Below are 19,255 nucleotides of genomic sequence, written 5' to 3' on the forward strand. Positions count from 1 at the left end.
AGACAGGCTCCAAAATTACACAGGGAAACCCTATCTCAAAAAAAAAAAAAAAAAAAAAAAAAAACAAACAAACAAAACCAACCAACCAACCAACCAACCAAACCCCAAAATAGTAACAACAAACAAAACAAAACCAAAACTGAACCTGCTGCCAGAGTGATTATTTCTGGGTAGCATTTGCTCAGGGATTTGATATTTGGCAATGGCGCATAACATGATACAGGAGAAAGCCAAATTTGTTTGTTTTTATTTTTAAATTATGTGTGTCAGTGTGAATTTGTGTGAGTTCAGTGCCTGTGGAGGCTAGAAGCAGACATCAGATGTCCTGTAAGTGGAGTTACAGGCAACTGTAGCTGCCTGGGTGCAGGTCTTCTAGAAGAGAAGCAGACACTCTTAACTGCTGAGCCTTCTCTCTAGATTCTTTCAGTTTTGTTTGTTTGTTTTTTTGAGAGAGGGTCTCATTATGTAGTCCTGACTGGTCTGGAATTGCATATGTAGACTAGAACTCAAAGAGATCTGCTTGCCTCTGTCTCCTGAGTACTGAGATTAAAGGCTTTGCCTACTGGCCAGATTTCTCTTTTATTTTTCTTATTAATTTATTTATTATTTGTTTTTCAAGACAGGGCTTCTGTGTGTAACCTGGCTGTCCTGGAACTAGCTCTGTTGACCAGTCTGGCCTTGAACTGGGAGATCCCCCTCCTGTGCCTCCCAAGTACAGGGATTAAAGGTGTGCATAGCCACCACCTGGCCTGGCTCCACTCTTTTAATTTTTTAATTAAGAATCCCATACATGCATATGTGTTTTGATGAAGTACACTCTCCATTCTTTCCCTTCCAGCTTCTTCCCTCTCCTCACCACCATTTCCTCCCAGTTTCGTGTGTATGTGTGTCTGTATGTGTGTATCTGTGTCTGTGAGTGGTGTGTCTGTGTGTGTGTATGTGTGTGTGTATCTGTATGTGTGTATCTGTGTCTGTGAGTGGTGTGTCTGTGTGTGTGTGTATCTGTGTGTGTATGTGTGTGTCTGTATGTGTGTATCTGTGTCTGTGAGTGGTGTGTCTGTGTGTGTGTATGTGTGTGTCTGTATGTGTGTATCTGTGTGTGTGTGTGGTGTGTGTGGTGTATTTGTGTAACTCAATTAGTACTTCCAGTATGCATGCATGTGGAACCATCTACTAGGTTATGGGTCATATGGCTTCTCAGAGCCATCACCTTGAAGAAAGCTGATCCCCCTCTTCCGGCAACCATCTATTGCCCTTAACTTCCCAGCTATGTTTAAAATGGAGCCCACCTTTTTTTGGGGGGGGATTAATACTGAATAGGCTTCCAGGGTGTGAGATAAAATGTGTAGTTTAACAGGAACAGAGGCCTCTGGGTTCCAGATTTCCCAAGGGCAGGAAGTAAGGGGAGAAAGTCACTCAAAGGTCAAAGGGCTCTTTCTTCCTTCCTTTTTTGTGTGTTTTTTTTTTTTTTTTTTTTTTTCCAAGCAGGGTTTCTCTGTGGCTTTGGGAGCTGTCCTGGAACTAGAGTAGACCAGGAAGGTCTCAAACTCACAGAGATCCACCTGCCTCTTCTTCCCAAGTGCTGGGACTAAAGGTGTGCGCCACCAGCACCCAGCTCTCAAAGGGCTCTTTCATCAAAGTAGCCAAGAAGGTTCTTGAAAAGGAGAGGCACCTAAGGGGGCAGATCTCAGACCCAGTCAAGGCATAACCTGCTCCTATGAATATAACAACTCTTCACAGTGGGCTTCAGAGTTGTGATTGACCAAGAATCTTGTCATGTGTGGTTTCTCCCCGCATCACATGTTAGTGTTTGTCTTGATGGACATGTTTGTGCCTTTCCACACTGTCAGCATTGTGCAGAAGGCCTTGATGACAGGTGGGTTTTTGTTTTTTGACAGGTGGGTTCTTAGCATTAGGTACCACTTTCTATGGCCCAGGCAAAGGGCTTGCATTATTTATTGGTGTTTGATAAGCTCAGGACCTGGCTTCTCATAAGATTTTGATTCACCCCTGATTTAACTTAGTTTGTAGGTGGTGATTTCATTTGCACAAGTGATTTTTATTAGTCTCTGCTCTGTGTTAGATAGATGGTGTGTACTTGCACAAGCAAACTGAAGGGTCATTCTGTGTCACTTTGGGGTAATAATGGAGCTTTATACAATGCTTTATAAAATGGACTAGCTCAGGTAACCGCACAGCGTTAAGAGGGCAATTCTACACAGCATTGTGTCTGTGACTCTGCTGCAGGACACGGAATGACCTGCTCAAGTAGTTTACCTTCACTAGGATGTGATGTGTGTGTGGGTGGGGCAGATAAACCATCTTTTTAGGAGCTGCCTGGGAGCGGGGGTTAGGGGGGGCGCATCCAATCTATAAGACCGCACAGTATTCTGGGCCTTGAGAGTCACTGGGATGGAATGAGTCTTTTGGGGATCTGGGGAGAAACACGTTTGACACTTGGGGATCAAGGCGTCTTTGTCCTACACCAGTGTATGAAGCACATTTCCAGCGACCTCTGCCTGGCCTGAACTGAGACAGACTGGACCTGGCCATCCAGTACTGACGCCATTCAGCACCCTTTTACCGGCACTCTCTGGGTACAGGCTCTGTCCAAGAGGCAGCCCGAAAAGCTAGTCATTACGTAAGGCACACGGGGCACGCGACGACCGAGCTCTGTAGCAGTCGCACCCTCGAGTGCTCCGATCCAAGGAGACCACCCCGTGCGCATGCTCCAGGACGCCACGCCCCTTGCGCGACGCCTTGTGACGTCACTGGCCTGCGCCAGCAGGAAGGGCGCTGGACGTCGCACGTGTGCGGAGGCCGCGGGCGGGCCCATGGCGAGCACCGCGGGGCTGGCGCTGTGCGGCCAGACGCTAGTGGTGCGGGGCGGCAACCGGTTCCTGGCCATTTCCACCGCGAGCAGGTAAGAGACCGGGTCGAGAGCGGCCGGCTCACCGCGGGGCCTGACCGCCGCGGTCCCGTATGAGGCCTATTCCCTGTCCTCGGAGTTCCCTCCGACCTAGCGCCCCACGACCTACACGGTGGGTCGGGTGCTCTCTCTTTGGAGTCGGGACACTTCCGGGCTCTGCGGCGCCTGCGCATCGTTGGGAGGTTCGTGTCACGTGTGTGTCGCGTAAGCCGGACTCTGAGTCATGGTGCTCCGACCTGCTCGGAACTTCTGTGATGAGAGTCGTGTATTGGCGAACTCTGCTGGCTCTCACTGCGTACAGAAGTGCTTCCTGTCCCTTGTCTCTGTCCAGCAACCTGGGGTTTTCAGGTTTTTAACCCGACACCTCCCAAACTCAGGATGCACGCAGAGCCAGAAGTGAGCATCTTCCTAGAGGTCCTTCACACCATTGGTTTTGCTTCTTGTTATTTCCATAGTGGTACGTCAAAGGATTCTTAACCCAAGTGAGTGTAGGACAAGTAGTTGTGACCCAGGAACCGAAGGATTCAGTGGCAGTCCGTTTTGGCTCCCCCCCCCCTCCTCCCTACTTAGTTTTGGTACTTTGACACTTGTAGATTAGAAGTGTTCCTCAGTTTGTGTCTTTGGGGGAATGCTGGTGGCCAGCAAGGTTTCAGACTTGGACAATGACTTTTCTTTCTTCAGTTAAGTGTTTAATTGGAAAAGTCTGGTGCAACCACTTTATGGCTGTCAATAGTACAAGGTACTGGGGTACCGGGCCAGAGGAACAGAAGGGAGCTTAGCTGATAGGGAGAGCAAGTGATTCCTATATGAGTAGGTGCTGGAGGCTTGTGGGGGCTTTTCCCCAACACGTGAGACACGTTTCTGGACCGCGTAAGGGCAACCTCAGCTGTTTTAAATTTGGAAGCAGAGCCCAGTTGAAAACTATCAGAACGTAATTTCTTAGAATCAACTTGGTGCCTGGAAGAAGAGGTCACTGATTGGAGGCCTGGGCCACAGAACCAGCTGGAACTGAAACAGCCTAGTAGGAGGTTAAGTAGATGACCCCTCTTGGCTCTTCTGTCCCAGAGAAAGCCCACAATTCAATGATGATGAAATGCCTTTGTCCAAGAGTAAGAAGGACCAGTCCTGTGTGTTGATAAGTTCTCGCTCCTGTTTCTTCTAGTGACGATGACTGCGTCTTCACATACGACTGCAGTGCTGCAGAGAGGAAATCTGAGCCAGAAGAGAAAGGGTGAGATGATGGGGAAGCGTGCTTGCTTGTGTTTTGAATGGTGAGACCAGCAAGCCAGAATAGGGATTTCTGACTCGCCGATGTTCTAGTTCTGTTACCTGGTCGTGGGGAGAGGCTAATTTCTCTTCCAGAAAGAAAGGTGGAAATAATTTTAAATTTAGAATACTAAGGACCAAATACTTTTAGTGTCTTTAGTAATCATTTTTGTCACTGGCCCCTTAAAGTCATAGTGACAATTTCAAATGCGTTGAGAGCAGGTGTGAGGAATTAACTAAGTGAAAGGTACACAGCAGTGATTGTTTTGTATGGTAGCTTGGTGATGTGACTCAGTTTGTTAGTAATATTGTTGGTCCCTGTCTCTGGCCTTGGATTAGCCCATGTCTAAGAGGGTTAGGCCATGTGACCACTGAGAGCCCATCCAGTGTACACTGGATGTTAGTGTGTAAGCAGGGAGATCCATTATAAAATTAGAGCTGTGCTCTGAGCTTCCCCTTAATTTTGTCATTATGCTCTGGCTACATGAACTGCTTGATAAAGCATCTTCTGCCTTACCTGTGTTAGAATGGACAAGTCTGGCAACTCACGTGAGGCCTAATTATTTTCTTTCTTCCTCTGCCCCTCTTCAGGGAGGACGGACAGCCCGTAGACAAGGGGACCGACACAATTCTGGCGTCCACCTTCTCCAAGTCTGGCAGCTATTTTGCTTTAACTGATGACAGTAAGCGTCTGATTCTTTTCCGTACAAAACCATGGCAATGTCTGAGTGTCAGGTATGAAATGCTAACATTGAGTCATTAAGATGTCCTATGCACTCTTGAACTTGCATGTCATTATCAGTAGTGATAGTAACCATTGTAATAAGCAGCTAACACAAAGTACCAGCTGTGTGTGAGACAGATTTGAGGTGTACTTGTATTAACTGACTGAATCCTAATAGCGTGTGAGGGTGGTATGGTCCCGTTCTCCTACAGTGGGTGGCCTGGGGTTGAGTAGCCAGGCCATTGAGCTTGGAAGGCAGAGCCAGTATATCTGATCCTCTGGCCACAGTGTCAGTACTCTGTGCTGTGCCACTATGTCATTCTGCTTTCCATGTTGCTGTAGCCTCATGCCCGCCCGATAGGAGTAGGACTGTTAGCTCACATTCTGAGAGTGTCAGGGCTCAGGGGAAGTGGAATTGGGTGTTGCACATTTGTAAGCTAGGTGGTGGGCTACATCCTTTTCTTTCTGAGGAGAAGATAGAGGACAGCTAGGTGTAGTGTAAGACCAGCAACTGGGCAGGATTGCAGGTGGGTATTCTGGTCTTCTCCGCCAGCAGGTCTGTAAATACTCTGCATCACTTACTATTCCTCTCAAACTGTAACTGTCATTTCTGAAGGGAAGGTACCAGGAGAGAAATGGGCCTGTGGTTATGGGGGAGTTATGGTGATGATGTTGAGGGGGGAGGAGGCTGGGAATCTGTGTTTCCAGAGATGCTGCTTTTCTCAGTGCCACTTTGTCCTCGAGAGCGGAGGTGGTGTCACTGTGGCACACAGTGCTGGCAGATTACATCTTGTTGGCTCAGACAACCTTCTAATACAGATGCTCTGGGGTTCCTGAATCCCGTTCTTCTGTGCCAGCAGCACATGGAGTGGAGTCAGCCAGGGCATCACTTGTTCTGCCCCATGCCCCTCCCGCCCAAGTTGCTAGTGGAGCTGTGCTTGATTTTATCCATCAGTTTTCTAATTGCTGACAATAGCAAATTCCCTGACAAAAGCAACTTAAGGAAGGAGGGCTTATTCTGGCTATTTTATCGGGATTGCTGTCGTGACAGGTGTGGTGCTGGTAATGTCAGGGATGTGTCAAGATTGGAACACGGAAGGCATGTGTGCAGAACTCACAGTGTTGTTCACTCCCCTGTTGGTATGTTAGGATTCAGAAAGCAGGGATGGACAGTCTCTCAAGGTTTGCCCTGGGGCCTTATGTCTGCCAGTTAGGCCCTCTCTTGAAGGGTCCATGGCCTTTAGAGCCACACCATTGCTGTGGACAAAGTGCTCAAGCAGGGGGCCTGAGGGGACCTGTGTCCACCCAGTCAAGTAAGCTGCGGTAGCAGCTTTGGAACTACTGTTCTTCAGGGACTTCAGCTAAGCATTTAGGTTTTTAGTTCATCCTATTTTCTAAGAGATGAATAAAAAAACCTGGTTTCTAGGTGGCATCAAAAGCAAGAACATTCCAGGCAGTGGTGCCACACACCTTTAATCCTAGTGCTTGGGAGGCAGAGGCAGGCGGACCTCTGAGTTCAAGGTCAGCCTGGTCTACAGAGTGAGTTCCAGGACAGCCAGGCCTGTTACACAGAGAAAGCCTGTCTTCAAAAACAAACAGCGAAACCCCAAAAACCAACCCCCCAAAACAAAAAAGCAAGAACATCCACTCTGCCCTCTTACCTGTCAGTTTAAAAATAGTGGCCTGCATCACTGCCTATCTCTAGGTGGCAGTGTGTGTTTTTGCTTCTCAGATGGATAATAGATGTGCAGTGTTTAGAAACAGAGCAGAACAAATTAAACAAAAGGACACTCTTGTATCAGGCTTCCTCAGACCCCTCCCACATACAGATGATTCACCAGCAGGAAATAGTCTTTCTTTTTTAAATTTACTTGTGTGTATTGTTGTGTGTGTGAGCTTGTGTACCTATATATGTATACCTGTGTATGTACTTGAATAGTTTGTCCTTCTATCATGGGGTCCTGCGTGAGAACTCAGGTCATCTGGCTTGGCAGCAAGTGCCTTTATCCTGGAACCCTGGACATATAGGGCATGTGTCTGTAATCACACCACTCCAGCAAGATGGGAGGTAACTACAGGCAAGCCAGCCTGGTATACACAGTGGCAAACAACAGGAGATCCTGTTCAAACAGAGTGAAGGAGGCCAGGAGTGCTGCCTGAGCTTGTCCTCTGACCTTCACATGTGTGCTGTGGCACACACATGTTTACATTCACACACAGGAACCCACTCATGCACCCATTAAAAGAGTGTGATGGTGACCCTTCTGTAGAGTAAAGGCTCCGGCTGTGCAAATGTAGGCACAAGAATCACCTGGTCACCATGACAGCACAGGTTCTAATGTGCTAGCCATGTGGCTAGAGCCTGGTGCTCAGCACATACACACGTTCCCCTGCTGGCCTGTACCCTCAGCCCCCAGTGTTCCATCAATTCAGATAAGCCAGTGTGGTTATAGTGCTTCTGGACTGTGTGGATTGCACTTGGAACAGGAAATGTAGGCTCAAAGAGCTCTCTGACCCTCCCTCTAGATCCTGCAGCAGGCCAATAGCACAGTTAGGGTTTGTGACAAGGAGATCCAGGTGCCCTCTAGGATGAAGGTGTGTGGGAGAGTGAGATGTAGATGCTGTAGCTTAGAAGGTGGCATCTGGTGGTGCAGGCCCTGGGAGCTGCTGTGGCTGGATAGAGTTCCACTGGGTGGGCACACAGTAACATTCCTAATGTCCCTCTGTTAATGGACATTTTTCTCTTACATTTTGCTACTTCAGAAAGCACCTCATTGGACAAACAGATGTGTTTGCATCTGTTAGTAAGTCTGTAAAAGTCACCACAGTAAATTGAAGGTAAGGGGCTGTACTTGTCATTCAGACTCAACAGTTCCAGAGTGCCCTCCAAAGGTGCTGTATCTGTTTCTATGTTCCCCTGCATTAAAAATGTCTCCTAGGGCATGTGCCTCACTGGCACATGCAAGGTGTTGGATTTAGTCTCCAGCCTATGCAAGAAGTTTTTTTGAAAATGCTATTTTTATTTGTGTGTGTGTGTGTGTGTGTGTGTGTGTGTGTGTGTGTGTGTGTGTGTGTCTGTACACTGAGTGTGTGCATGGTGCCTGAAGAGGCCAGAAGTGGATGTTAGATCCATTGGAACTGGAGTTAAAAATGGTTGTGAGCTACCATGTGGGTGCTGGGAACGCAGGTCCTTTGCAAGAGAAGCCATTTCTAACAGCAGAGCAGTTTCCATGTTTGCATCTGTTTTCTCATTATGCAGTATTCTCAGATCTTTAATTCTGAAAGAATGCTCTCTATCCATTCATCTCACAGTCTGTAAGGCAGTGCAGCGCAGCGGTCTGCACACTGGCCAGTTGCTTGTGTTTTGTGAACTTCCTTTTGTATCTTTCGTATTTTTTTCAGTGGGAGGACTTTTCAAACCTTTTCCTGAGTTGTAAGAGCTCTTTAGAAAAAGCATGGACATCTGCCTAGAGCTGAGTAGTAGCAATGGGCATGGGAAGACTCGTATAGGAATCTGGCTCAGGATATATGGGATACTGGAGTCCTTGTGTTTTGTCTTGACTGCTGTGCAGAGTTGCTCATTGAGCCCATTAGCAGTCTCAGCGGCTCAGGCCGTTTGCTTTGAGTCATTGGCCCCAGAGCCTAATTGTCTTTGTCTTGTTGTTCTCCATTGTTTCCCTCTGGAGCAGCTGCTGTGCAGCTGCACTGCTGAGGAGAGGAGCAGGGCTGCAGCCGAGCCCTTCCTTATTCTTCTTTTTCTCTGTGTGGAGCAGTCCTCACATTTCAGGTTCTGTTTCAGGCGCATACACATTCAGCCTGCTGCTGTGCATGTGTGGGTCCTATTTTGCCCCAGCAGCAACTCCTCAGCAATGGCTCAGGAGAGCAGGGCTGCTGTGATGAGAGTCCTTGCACTGCAGAGAGCAGTGTTAGGGTTTGTGCTCTGTAGAATGGCGGGTGCAGAAGGATATGGCCTATAATTATGGGGGAGGGGTTTGGGTTCCCTCCCCTTGTATGGGACAGGAGTAAACTGTAACCACTGCCACTTTAGCTTGCAGATGGCACTTACTGTGGGATCTGAGCCAAGGATTGCTGTGGATGGGTTAATTTGACAGATGGGTAGTCTACCATGCAGTTCCTGTACCTTCTACTGGGGATCCAGGTTGTCCCATGGCTGTTCTGGATATGAGGGGAACGACAGCCTGATGGTACCTCTGAACTTATTGCCTCTAGGCACAGGCCTAGTAGCAGAGTTACAGAGGTGATGGGTCAGGGAACTGATGGTTGTGGTTTAGGTAGAGCCAGGTGGTCCTGCTGGATGGGGAGAATTGGGTTGGATTCCAGAGAGCATAAGCTTTGTAGCATAGCTAGCCTTTGTCTCCTTCACCTGAGCAATAAAGGTTCGGGGGGAGGAACACTTTCCACAGCATTTTATTATGAGCTTTTCAAATGTACAACAAAGTTGGAGTGTTTTCAGGGTGAGTACTCACAAGACAGGCCTGGAACTTCAGTCCTCCTTCCTTAGCCTCCTGGGTGCTTGGGATTACTATGTGTGTCAGCATGCCTGCCTTTTTGTTTTTACATTTTAGTTTTGTTTTTGAGATATGGTTTCTATGTAACCCTGGCTGTCCTGAAACTCACTGGCCTCAAACTTGGAGATCTGCCTACTGCCTACTTCTGCCTCCAGAGTGCTGGGATTAAAGGTGTGTTACCATGCCCAGCTGTGTCTGTCTTTTTTTGAGGGAGAATTACAAAAGTTTAATAGGTTGAAGGCATTGGCTTTGTTTCAGTTCCTTTGTGTTTGGGGCACCACCTTCTGTAATGCAGACACTGACTCTGCATGTAGAACAGATGCTTCCGACCTGCAACAGGGTTGTGCTTAGCTCTTCCTAAATTAGAACTACTTTTAGGTTAAAAATACATTGACTAAGGATCTGGAGAGATGGCTCAGTGGGTTAAGAGCACTGGCTGCTCTTCCAGAGGACCTGGGTTTGATTCCCAGAACCCACATGATGATGACTCACAACAATCTGTTACTCTAGTAACAGGAGATCTGACACACTTTTCTGGTCTCTGAGGGTACCACGAATGCATGTGCACAGACATATATGCAAGTAAAAAACATTCAATGTACTAGTAAAATGAAATCTTTTCAAAAAAAAAAAAAGTGCGTTGACTACCCCAGTCTGGAGCATATGAGACTAGCGTCATCTCTGAAATGTGATCAGAATCACACCTTAGAAAGCTGTGTAAGAGAAGGCCTGCTTTACAGTCCCATTGATTACTTGGAGTTGGGTGATTACTGAAAGTGAGAGCTGGGTATGTGGGTACACCTTTGCACTATGGTAGAGTCAGAGTATTTTACACCTAAGCCATTTTATGTTGGGGACCGACTCCAGATCGAGGCTGTGTGGAGGGCCTGTGCTGACTTTGGGCGCTAACCTGCTCAGCTCTCTGGTTCTGCAGGACTGTGGTACGGAGGTGCACTGCCCTGACTTTCACAGCTTCAGAAGATCGGGTCTTGGTGGCTGACAAATCTGGAGATGTCTACTCCTTCTCAGTGCTGCAGCCTGATGGATGTGGCAAGCTGGAACTTGGGCACCTCTCCATGCTGCTAGATGTGGTATGTAGGGGACACACAACACTGTCTGCTCAGCCAGGGCTTGAGAGGGAGCAAGGTGGGGGCAGGGACAGAGAGGGAGGAAACATGGGGCTCTTCTAGAACAGGAGACTTTAGAATGGCATTGGCAGATGAAGTGGGGTTCACTCAGTTCTGGACCGCATTCCAGGCAATGTAGGGAGGTGACAAGAACTACCTAGTATCTTGCCAAGCTTGGCCTATAACTTCCCCCTTTTCCCCTCCTAGGGTTTAGCCAGGGCCATGGCTTCGAGCCTGTAGCACTGGGACAGAGTGAGGTGGAATCAAGGGCTGTGTGCAGTGCCTGGCATGACTCTGGCTGCTGCTGTACAGTGTGGAGGATGGGAGGGTATGGCTGGGTGGCATTGGAGCTGGTCTCATCTGTGGCTCTGCTTGTCATTTAAGCTGGGGAATGTGAACTGGGCACTACTGGGGACCCTCCCTCAGTAGGGGATGCTCCCTTTGTCCCCCATCAGTTCCCCTGCTCTTCCAAGCTACATTTGCAGCTCCTTAAGAGATGCCTTAAAAATCATGGTACTTTGCAAGGCCACCCAGTGAGTGACTCTCCTACTGACCCCTGGTGATATAGGCCGTGAGTCCTGATGACCAATTTGTGCTCACTGCGGACCGGGATGAGAAGATCCGGGTCAGCTGGGCAGCTGCTCCACACAGCATTGAGGCTTTCTGCTTGGGACACACAGAGTAAGTGCAATCCTGCCTCCTCAGTCAGGGAAGTCTGGGTCTAATGGATTAGGGTGGGTCAGGGCCTGATAGGTGATCGTAGACTAGTAAGGGCTACATGCTAAGAGCTACTCAGGCTCAGAAGGCTCTACCAGCCCCTGGCTCCCCCAGTGTGGCAGCTGCAGGGCTGTAGGCCATGTGAAGCAGTTGCTCTGAGCTTACCTCCTGGACTGTTGCTCCTCAGCCCATTTCTACAGTCTTCCCAGGCCTGGTGACCAGTGCTGGTAGCTCAAAGTAGTCAGGAGACTGAGGAGCATCCTTTAGGTACTTGGACTGTTGGGAGTTAAATGACTGGGTTTGTTTCTGCCTGTGCTCTCCTGCTAGGTGAGCTCTAGATGGGAGGGGAGGCATTGATGAATAGTGTACTGTTCAGAAGGGAAAGGGCATTATTGCAGACCCTGGAGTACCTGAAGGACTTAAATTCAGTTTTGAGCAAGCTCTTGTTTTCTTGAGTGGGATACAGAAGTTCGCCTTAGAGAGAAGGCTGGTGTCACTAAGCTTATACTTTTCCATAGCTTAAATGGCTCATGCTCCGGGTCTTGAGTTTTTACCCTCAGTCATGTCCTCGTACTGTGTCTCAGTGACTGCATGAATTTTGAACCTCAGCTGTCACATACTCATTCCTCAGGATCTTGACATGTGCTGATTCTTGAGACAGGAAGGTGTGTGGGAGGCAGACCTCTCTCTGCTCCTTCCCTACTTTTCCCTTGATGCTGCCTGCTTCCTTGGGGGGTTTCCCCTCCATCCTCTGCAGGAATCTGTCACTTGAATACCGTGACTTCGGTATGAACAGGTCCTATTAGCTTTTTGGGTTTCTGCAGGGCCAGAGATGGAACCCTTCTGTGTCCTTTTCTATGATGATTGTTCAGGCTATGGAGACTAGTTCCTACTTACCTGCTGAAAACTTGGGGTGACTTGGGCCTGGGGTGACTTGGGCCTGTAGAGTCTTCAAAGGTTATTCTTAGATGACCTAAGACTAGAACTAGGAACCCTAAGAGATGGTCAAAGGCCAGCTACAGACCAGGCCTAGGTCAGGGTGGTGGGCATGAAGCGAGCCATCCGGGCCAAGATATTGGAGTCCTGGGTCTTGTGAATGATACCTTGAGGTCTCTGTTAAGAGCTGGTAGAGAGCATTCTTGCTGCCTGGCAGGTGCTCCGGACATGTTTGTAGCTAGATGGACTGCTGGGTAGGTGTGGGAATTCCTGGAGAGCCAGCTTGCTCAGGTGCACTTCTGGTGGCAGGGTGGTTGTTCCTGTCCTATACAGTTAGAGGCTATGGAGCTAGACTGAGATTGGTGGATAGAAGTCTTTGGGTGAGTTCCTTGGGGCACTGGTACTAGACTGGGCACATAGAGGTCCTTTGGGGTCTGTTTTGACTTCAGAGTGACCTTGAGTGTAGGCATCTTGGCTGAAGGCAGGTATGTGGGGCAGTGAGGTGGCAGGCCCATGAAGAGCTGCATGTTCTACAGTGCTCCAGCAGGACTGGACCCTGCCACCCTTGGTCCAGACGTAGTGTCGGGGGCTCAAAAGTGCCCAGCCATGTTCTCAGATCTGCTGGTATGGGTTAGGTCTGCAGTGTTTTCCTTTTCTGAGCAGGGTGAGATACTCCCTTCTGTGTTCCTGTTGACCTATCTCTGCTCCCCACAGGTTTGTGAGCCGCATCTTCATTGTGCCCAGTCATCCTGAGCTGCTGCTTTCCTCCTCTGGGGTAAGTGTTGTGCTTGCTGGGGTAGTCACTGTTGCACAGAAGAGAAATAGCCACCAGCCTCTTGTCACCAGCTAGGGTGCCCTGTATGTCAGTGGATGGCCACTAGAGGGAGCTTCTTCCTGGCTCTTAGAGTGCCCTCTTCCTTCATGGCTATGCACACAGTTTGTGCATGCATGTGTGTTAGCTTGCCTGGTCCCAGCATAGCAGAGGTTGTAAGTGGAGTAATGGGAGTCTGGCCATTTTGGTTCCTTTGTCCATTGTGCCATGGACTGTGTGTCTTGAGTGGCCTTTCTTCGCAGAGGCTTTCCTAGGTGTTCCTGGCATAATTGGTTAGCTTCCAGTACTTTTCAGAGAGATAAAGGAGCCGTAGACGTCAGTGGGGGAGCTGGCCATACCCAGCCGCTCAGTGACATGTGTTTCCACTCCCCTCTCCCAGCCTTTCTTGCTTGTGGGACACGCCTCTTGAGCCCACATGCTAACCCGTCTGTGTGTGCACAGGATGGTACCTTGAGACTCTGGGAGTACAGGAGTGGCTACCAGCTGCAGTGCTGTGACCTGGCCAGTCTACGGGAGCCTGCAGAGCATCAAAGCCACAAGGTAACTTAATGCTCATCTCTGGTACTGGAGCACTTGCCAAGCATCTCCTATTGCCGTGACTGTGGGAAAGTCATCTGTAAGAATCGTTTCCTTGCTGTCAGTGTCTGACTTCTTCCTGAGCGGGAGAAACACACATAAGATTTCTAGTTTTAAAGATGCCCGATCACCTATTGGGAAGTAATTCACATCTCACCTTAGAGAGGCCTCTAGGCATACATGGACATGAGAAAATATTGGCAGAGGGCCTTGCCTTACCTGTGTTGTGTCAGTGGTGGAGGTTAGCAGCCCAGCTTTCTCTGTGCTCATGGAGTGCCTCTCTTGGCACCTGCTGTACCCATACTTCTGGCATCAGGGACATTCCCAGATTGCTCAGCTATCTGTCTTAAAATAGGGTGGCATGGTGTCTGCCCTCTGCCAGTGAGCAGCAGGTGCTTTTTCCCCACATGTCATGAAATCTGGGACTTTAGAAGCTGCTTCTTGGTGTATCATAGAAGCCCAGAGGACAGTTGTTTTATTACAGCCCCTCTTCCCATGTCCCTGCCTTCCCATTGTATCATAGGCCTGCAGAGAGCCAGGGTCACACACTGTCATGTGAGGACAGGGGCATTAGCTGCTACTCTCCTGATTCCAGAATGTTCGTCTTTGCCTTGCTTTGGCATTGAGGGAATTATGATGCCTGTGGCCTTCCCCTCTGGTGCCAGGCAGCAGAGCCTGGTTAAGTAGCTGCTTTTTCTTGCAGGGGTTGGCTGCATCCAGGATTGCATTCTGGGGACAAGAGAGCTGTGTGGTGCTTCTGTGTGAGTGGTAAGACAACAGGTTTCACTGCCAGTGGCCTGTGGCTTGTCTTTAAGTGATGAAGATGTAGGCAGCTGTTAACTCTACTACTTACTCTTCAGGGAGGGGCTAGGGTCCTCTAATCTGCCGCTTGTACTTAGTTGGCTTGAAGGGTAGCTGGAAACTCTTAGGTATGACGGAATGTTTGGAGAAGATCCCATAGGCCAGTTCCACTCAGAACTGCTCTTGCTGGAATATGCCCGAGAGATGAACCAGAGGGCAGATTGAGGGGTAGGGTGTAATTGAGGGGCTTCCTTCTGCCCTTTCTCAGTGCCAGGGTAGATCTCTGGTGCTCCTAGTTCTCCTTAGAAATGAGAACACCGGTTTGGAGAAGAGAGAATCTCCTCTGACACTGGCTTACTCTCTAACAGTGGTTCTCTGCTCTCCTACTGCTACTTCATAGCTAACTTTGCTGCTGTTATAAGTCGTAAAGTAAAAACATCTGTGTTTTCCAATGGTCTTAGACAACTCCTGTGAAAGGGTCACTGGTCTATACACTCAGGGTGGGATGGCCAATTTCACTCTTTGTCCTGTATTGGTTAGTTCTTGCAAATCATCTCACAGGGTTTGGGTGCCTCAGTTGGCTTCTGGCTCAGGGTCTTCAGGGTGGAAGAGGCAGGCCTGCGGTTGCAGTGGTGACCAGTCTCTCTCTCCTGCAAAGCGTTCCTGTGGTCTTCATCTTCCAGCTTGATGCCAGCAAACAGCAGCTGGTGTTCAGACAGCAGCTGACTTTCCCTCATCGGGTGTGGGATGTCGTCTTTGAGGATTCACAGGGGCTGTGGGTTCTGCAGGACTGTCATGACGCTCCCCTAGTGCTCTGGAGGCCCGTGGATGGCCAGTGGCAGGTGAGCATGCAGCACCACTGTTCTGATGGGGCAGGGTGTGGCAGGGTTTGGTAGGTGATAGCTATGGTTTTCTTACACCCTGAACCTCAGTTTGATCACATCTAGGTCCTAAGACTGAACCCCGGGGCAGCTGTGACTGGAGGCCTCATGTAGTGAAGTGACTTGACCTGAGCAGGGCATTCATTTGCCATTAGTGAAACCTCAACCCATACTGGTGAAGCCAGCACTAGGCCTGATGTGGGTGTGCAGACCCTGTGCAGGAGCTTTGCTGAGTACTGATGGGGTGGAGGGAGCAGTGTGGGGACACCCTTGCCAGTCCCATGAGGTGGGTGAGGTGGGACAGCACTGGGATCTCTTGGCCAGCTTCAGCTTCCTGTGCTCAGCTCCTGGGGCTGAAGGCTTTTTTACATGATTAGCCTTAGAGATAATGAGCCTGTACCTGATGATGGGCCCTGCTAGGCCTCTGCCTGCCATCTCTGGGCGCTGGTTTGGTTCTGACCCTACTTGTCTTCTGCAGGCTGTTCCTGAAGGTCCTGTGTCCAAGAGACTCTGCAACCATCTCCGTGAGAGCTGGGCCATGTTGGAAGGTGAGAACTGTTAGGTCTGTGGTGCAAATGAGAGATAACACAGCAGTATGAGAAGTGGGCAGAGCCAGTGCAGGCCGGTCAGCATTCTTGCAGGAAGGTGTGCCTATAGGTCACCAGCATGTGTTGCTACTGCAGGTGCAGTGAGAAGTAATTGAGGCCGTGGGGGCCGAGTGTCCTGGTTGGTGTGGAGCATCCAGGTGACCACTGTTGTATTTACTGGACACAGAATGGTCATTCAGGCAGGAGCATCCAGACTCTGTCTTTTATGAAACAATTACTCAGAAAAGATCATGCAAAGCCAATTCTCCTTAGAAGTCAGGGTTCCTAAAGTCTACAGGATCTGATTTGAAACTTGCATTCAGGGGTGTTTGCCCTCTGAAGCCTGCAGGCTCACTTGCCCCAGGGTAGTCTAGTGGAGTACTTGCTTAGTTGAGATCTCCTTCTTTCAAAATGACTCCAGCTTGTGTTGACATAAAAGTAGCCAGGACAAAACAGAAAGGTTTGTGTCTTCTGGCCCAGTCTAAATCTGCGTCAGTCCTTTGGGTGGACCTGGGCTGGTCACCCTAGGTACCCCTGACTAGCCTTTTTTTTTTTTTTTTTTTGGTTTTTTGAGGCAGGGTTTCTCTGTCTAGCTTTGGAGCCTGTCCTGGAACTAGCTCTTGTAGACCAGGCTGGCCTTGAACTCACAGAGATCCTCCTGCCTCTGCCTCCCAAGTGCAGGCATTAAAGGCGTGCGCCAGCAATGCCCAGACTAGCTTTTTAAGTGTAATTGTTATATGTCTTATAGACAACCTCTTCAGAATCTGAAACTTGAGTTGTCAGGACTGGTGGCTGGTGCCTTCCCACTGAGCCATTTGCTGGCCTCCCACTAGAGCTCCTCATTGCTACCTATGCTGCCCTCTGGGCTGTTCTGGGCCTTGTCAGTCTGGTTCTGTTGAGGGTTTCCTGGTGCAGACTCAGGCCAAAGCCTGGCTTCGCTTCTAAGATATTCCACACACAGATGGAGGCATGTGCGCATAGGGCAGGAAGGAGAACCATGCTATCCTGAGCAGTGGCCTTGGCTGTGGCTGCTAGAGGTCAGGGAACCACACCCACCTCAGGGAGGGGTGACATAGGGGCACTCTCTCTGGTATGCAGTGCTGACTGTCCTTAGGGTGTGCCTCACCAGGGTGAGACTGGTAGAGGCTGTGCCAGTAGCACATTAGATTAACACTCAAGGGAGTCTACTGCATGCTCTCACCACCCAGAGCCACACATTGCTGCTGCTGTCCCTGTGGGTGCCGTAGGCTGCCTACCTGGTGTTGATCAGCACTGGCTGGTCTCCATTTTCCCTTGGGCAGGGTCCATCCCTGTTCAGTAGGAGGACTTGGGTTCATTTCTGTGCTATCCCCTGTTCAGAACCCGCAGGCTTTGTCAGTTAATGAACAGGAAGGTGCAGACAAGATGTCACCCAAGACCTTGTCCTTCCTTCCACCTCTACCCCTCTCCTTCACGACATGAATATGGGTCCCAGATGGTAGGGTCACATGAGCTTCCTCAAGGTCTGTGAGATGTCAGGGAGTTAGAATTCCCAGGGCAATCCTGTGAGGTCACTTCACCTGGCATCTGGTCTTGTCCTTGTCACAGGCTCTGTGGGTGCAGATGATGGCTTCCGCAGTCTTTACAAGGCTACCTTTGACAACATGACCTCTTACCTGAAGAAGAAGGAGGAGAGACTGCAGCAGCTGAAGAAGAAACGACAAAGGAGCCCCCTCCCACGGTCCCCAGAACAGACAAAAAAGGCGTGCCCAGGGCAGGCGGCCCTTAGTTGCTGACCTTGGGCTTGGTGGCAGCTTGAGGTCTCTTGGGCCTCTCTCTTCTCCCCCTTGCCTGGTTCATCCACAAGGAGGGAGATCATGGCAGCTCAGTCCCCACCACTAGCTCTGTGACAAAGACGGAGGACAGCCTCCCGATTATCTGTGCCTCCTGTTGGCAGGGAAGACGAGGTGTGTTAGCCTAGCTAATGATTCTGCGTAGCTGTGTGGAAGCACCTTCACATTGAAGGATACACTGACCTGCAGCACCACATCAGTCTGTCCGTGCCCACAGTGCTGTCTGTATCTCTAGGGGTCCTGTGGCAGGACCTGTCTTCATGCCATTGCTGTGAGCTCTCCAGGTGTAGCATAGCACGGCTCGCACGGAGCTGCTTGCTGTTGCTCTGTACTCACAGGGACTCAGTCTGGGCCAAGCAGAACTGCATGTGCATCGCAGGGAAGCAGGCATGGTATCGGTGCTGGAGCTTGCCTGCTACGGGGCATATCAGGATGTGACCTTGGCCAGGCCTTGATATACAGGGAAACCAGTGATGTGGGTCCATTGCTTTGAACTCTGCACGCTCTGCAGAACAAGAACAGCAGGCAATCAGCTGAACACATGGCATCAATAAAGACAAACTTTGCATAGCTTTCTGCAGTGTTCATCAGCGGCCTCCAAAACTAGTGTGTCTCTGTATGTGTAGCTTTGTAGATCAGGCCTGGAACTCAGAAATCCACCTGCCTCTACCTCCCGATTAAAGGTATGTGCCACCACTGCCCAGCTCCAATGTGGCCTTAAGACAGCACATGTATACTGTTGAGATGACACAGCTCATGGTGGTTAGAGAGGTATCACCTATGCTGTGTCCCAGACCAGCTTCAACAGAAACAGCCCTGAGCTGGGGGATGCTTGTTGAGTAAGAGCAGCTGTGAAAACAAGACCTCTATCCCATATCACTGTGGTACTTCCACTGGATACACCCAGACCCGCACCACTGGGGCCAGGGACAAATCATAAATGGATCCACAAGAGGTGTAATGGTATCACTGTGGGGTAGGAAAGTCAGGAACACCGACAGGTACAGGGTTGTTGCTGGGGGCGGGGAGTATGTGTGACAGGACATGCTGTCAACTACTACTGCTGTTTGACACATCAGAGCCACAAGGAAACACTGCAAACAGTCACCAGGCTCCCCAGTCTCATTTCTTTGACACAAGGACTCCCCAACACTATGTGGCTATTTCAAACCTGAAGTGCCTCAGCAACATACATGTTCGGTCTAGGAGTACATGGCCCTCTGAAGGCTCCTTGCATCAATCCACATAGCAGCTGAGGACTCTCATCTCCATCCACTAGAAGGCAGAGAGCCCACTGGGAATGGCTAAGGCCTTTTGAAACCTCAAACCTGACACTTCCAACAAGACCACATGTCATAGTCCTTCCCAAGCATTTAACTACTGGGGGCCAAATATTCAAACATGAGCCTGTGTGTGTGTGTGTGTGTGTGTGTGTGACTTTCATTCAGACCACAGCACAGCATCTTCGTTTGTCTATACTACTTACTTGCCAGCCCATTACAATTTATCTTGACTCCT

General features: G+C 49.6%; 1 protein-coding gene across 2 annotated transcripts; it reads left to right on the forward strand.

Moving 5' to 3' along the window:
* Positions 1-2,794: 2,794 nt before the first annotated feature.
* Wdr4 (WD repeat domain 4) lies at positions 2,795-18,307 on the forward strand. 2 transcript variants are annotated; one of them, XM_051187054.1, is made up of 11 exons: positions 2,795-2,923; positions 4,092-4,160; positions 4,787-4,878; positions 10,367-10,539; positions 11,144-11,256; positions 12,943-13,003; positions 13,502-13,600; positions 14,340-14,404; positions 15,096-15,279; positions 15,797-15,866; positions 17,493-18,307. In XM_051187054.1, exons 1-11 carry the CDS (start codon positions 2,835-2,837, stop codon positions 17,678-17,680), a joined length of 1,203 nt encoding a protein of 400 aa, XP_051043011.1. In that variant the 5' UTR covers positions 2,795-2,834; the 3' UTR covers positions 17,681-18,307. The 2 variants fall into 2 exon arrangements, with proteins under 2 accessions (XP_051043011.1, XP_051043010.1); XM_051187053.1 differs by having other exon boundaries at positions 2,796-2,923; positions 4,787-4,930; positions 10,383-10,539.
* The last annotated feature ends 948 nt before the right edge of the window (positions 18,308-19,255 follow it).

This window comes from Phodopus roborovskii, unplaced genomic scaffold (assembly GCF_943737965.1).
Source record: "Phodopus roborovskii unplaced genomic scaffold, PHOROB, whole genome shotgun sequence".
Classification (NCBI taxonomy): domain Eukaryota; kingdom Metazoa; phylum Chordata; class Mammalia; order Rodentia; family Cricetidae; genus Phodopus; species Phodopus roborovskii.

Coding starts and splice junctions, on each gene's coding strand:
- Wdr4 (XM_051187053.1), top strand. CDS start 2,835: ATGGCGAGCACCGCGGGGCTGGCGCTGTGCGGCCAGACGCTAGTGGTG. Junction 10,540..11,143: donor TCTCCATGCTGCTAGATGTG/GTATGTAGGGGA, acceptor CTGGTGATATAG/GCCGTGAGTCCTGATGACCA. Junction 15,867..17,492: donor GAGCTGGGCCATGTTGGAAG/GTGAGAACTGTT, acceptor TCCTTGTCACAG/GCTCTGTGGGTGCAGATGAT.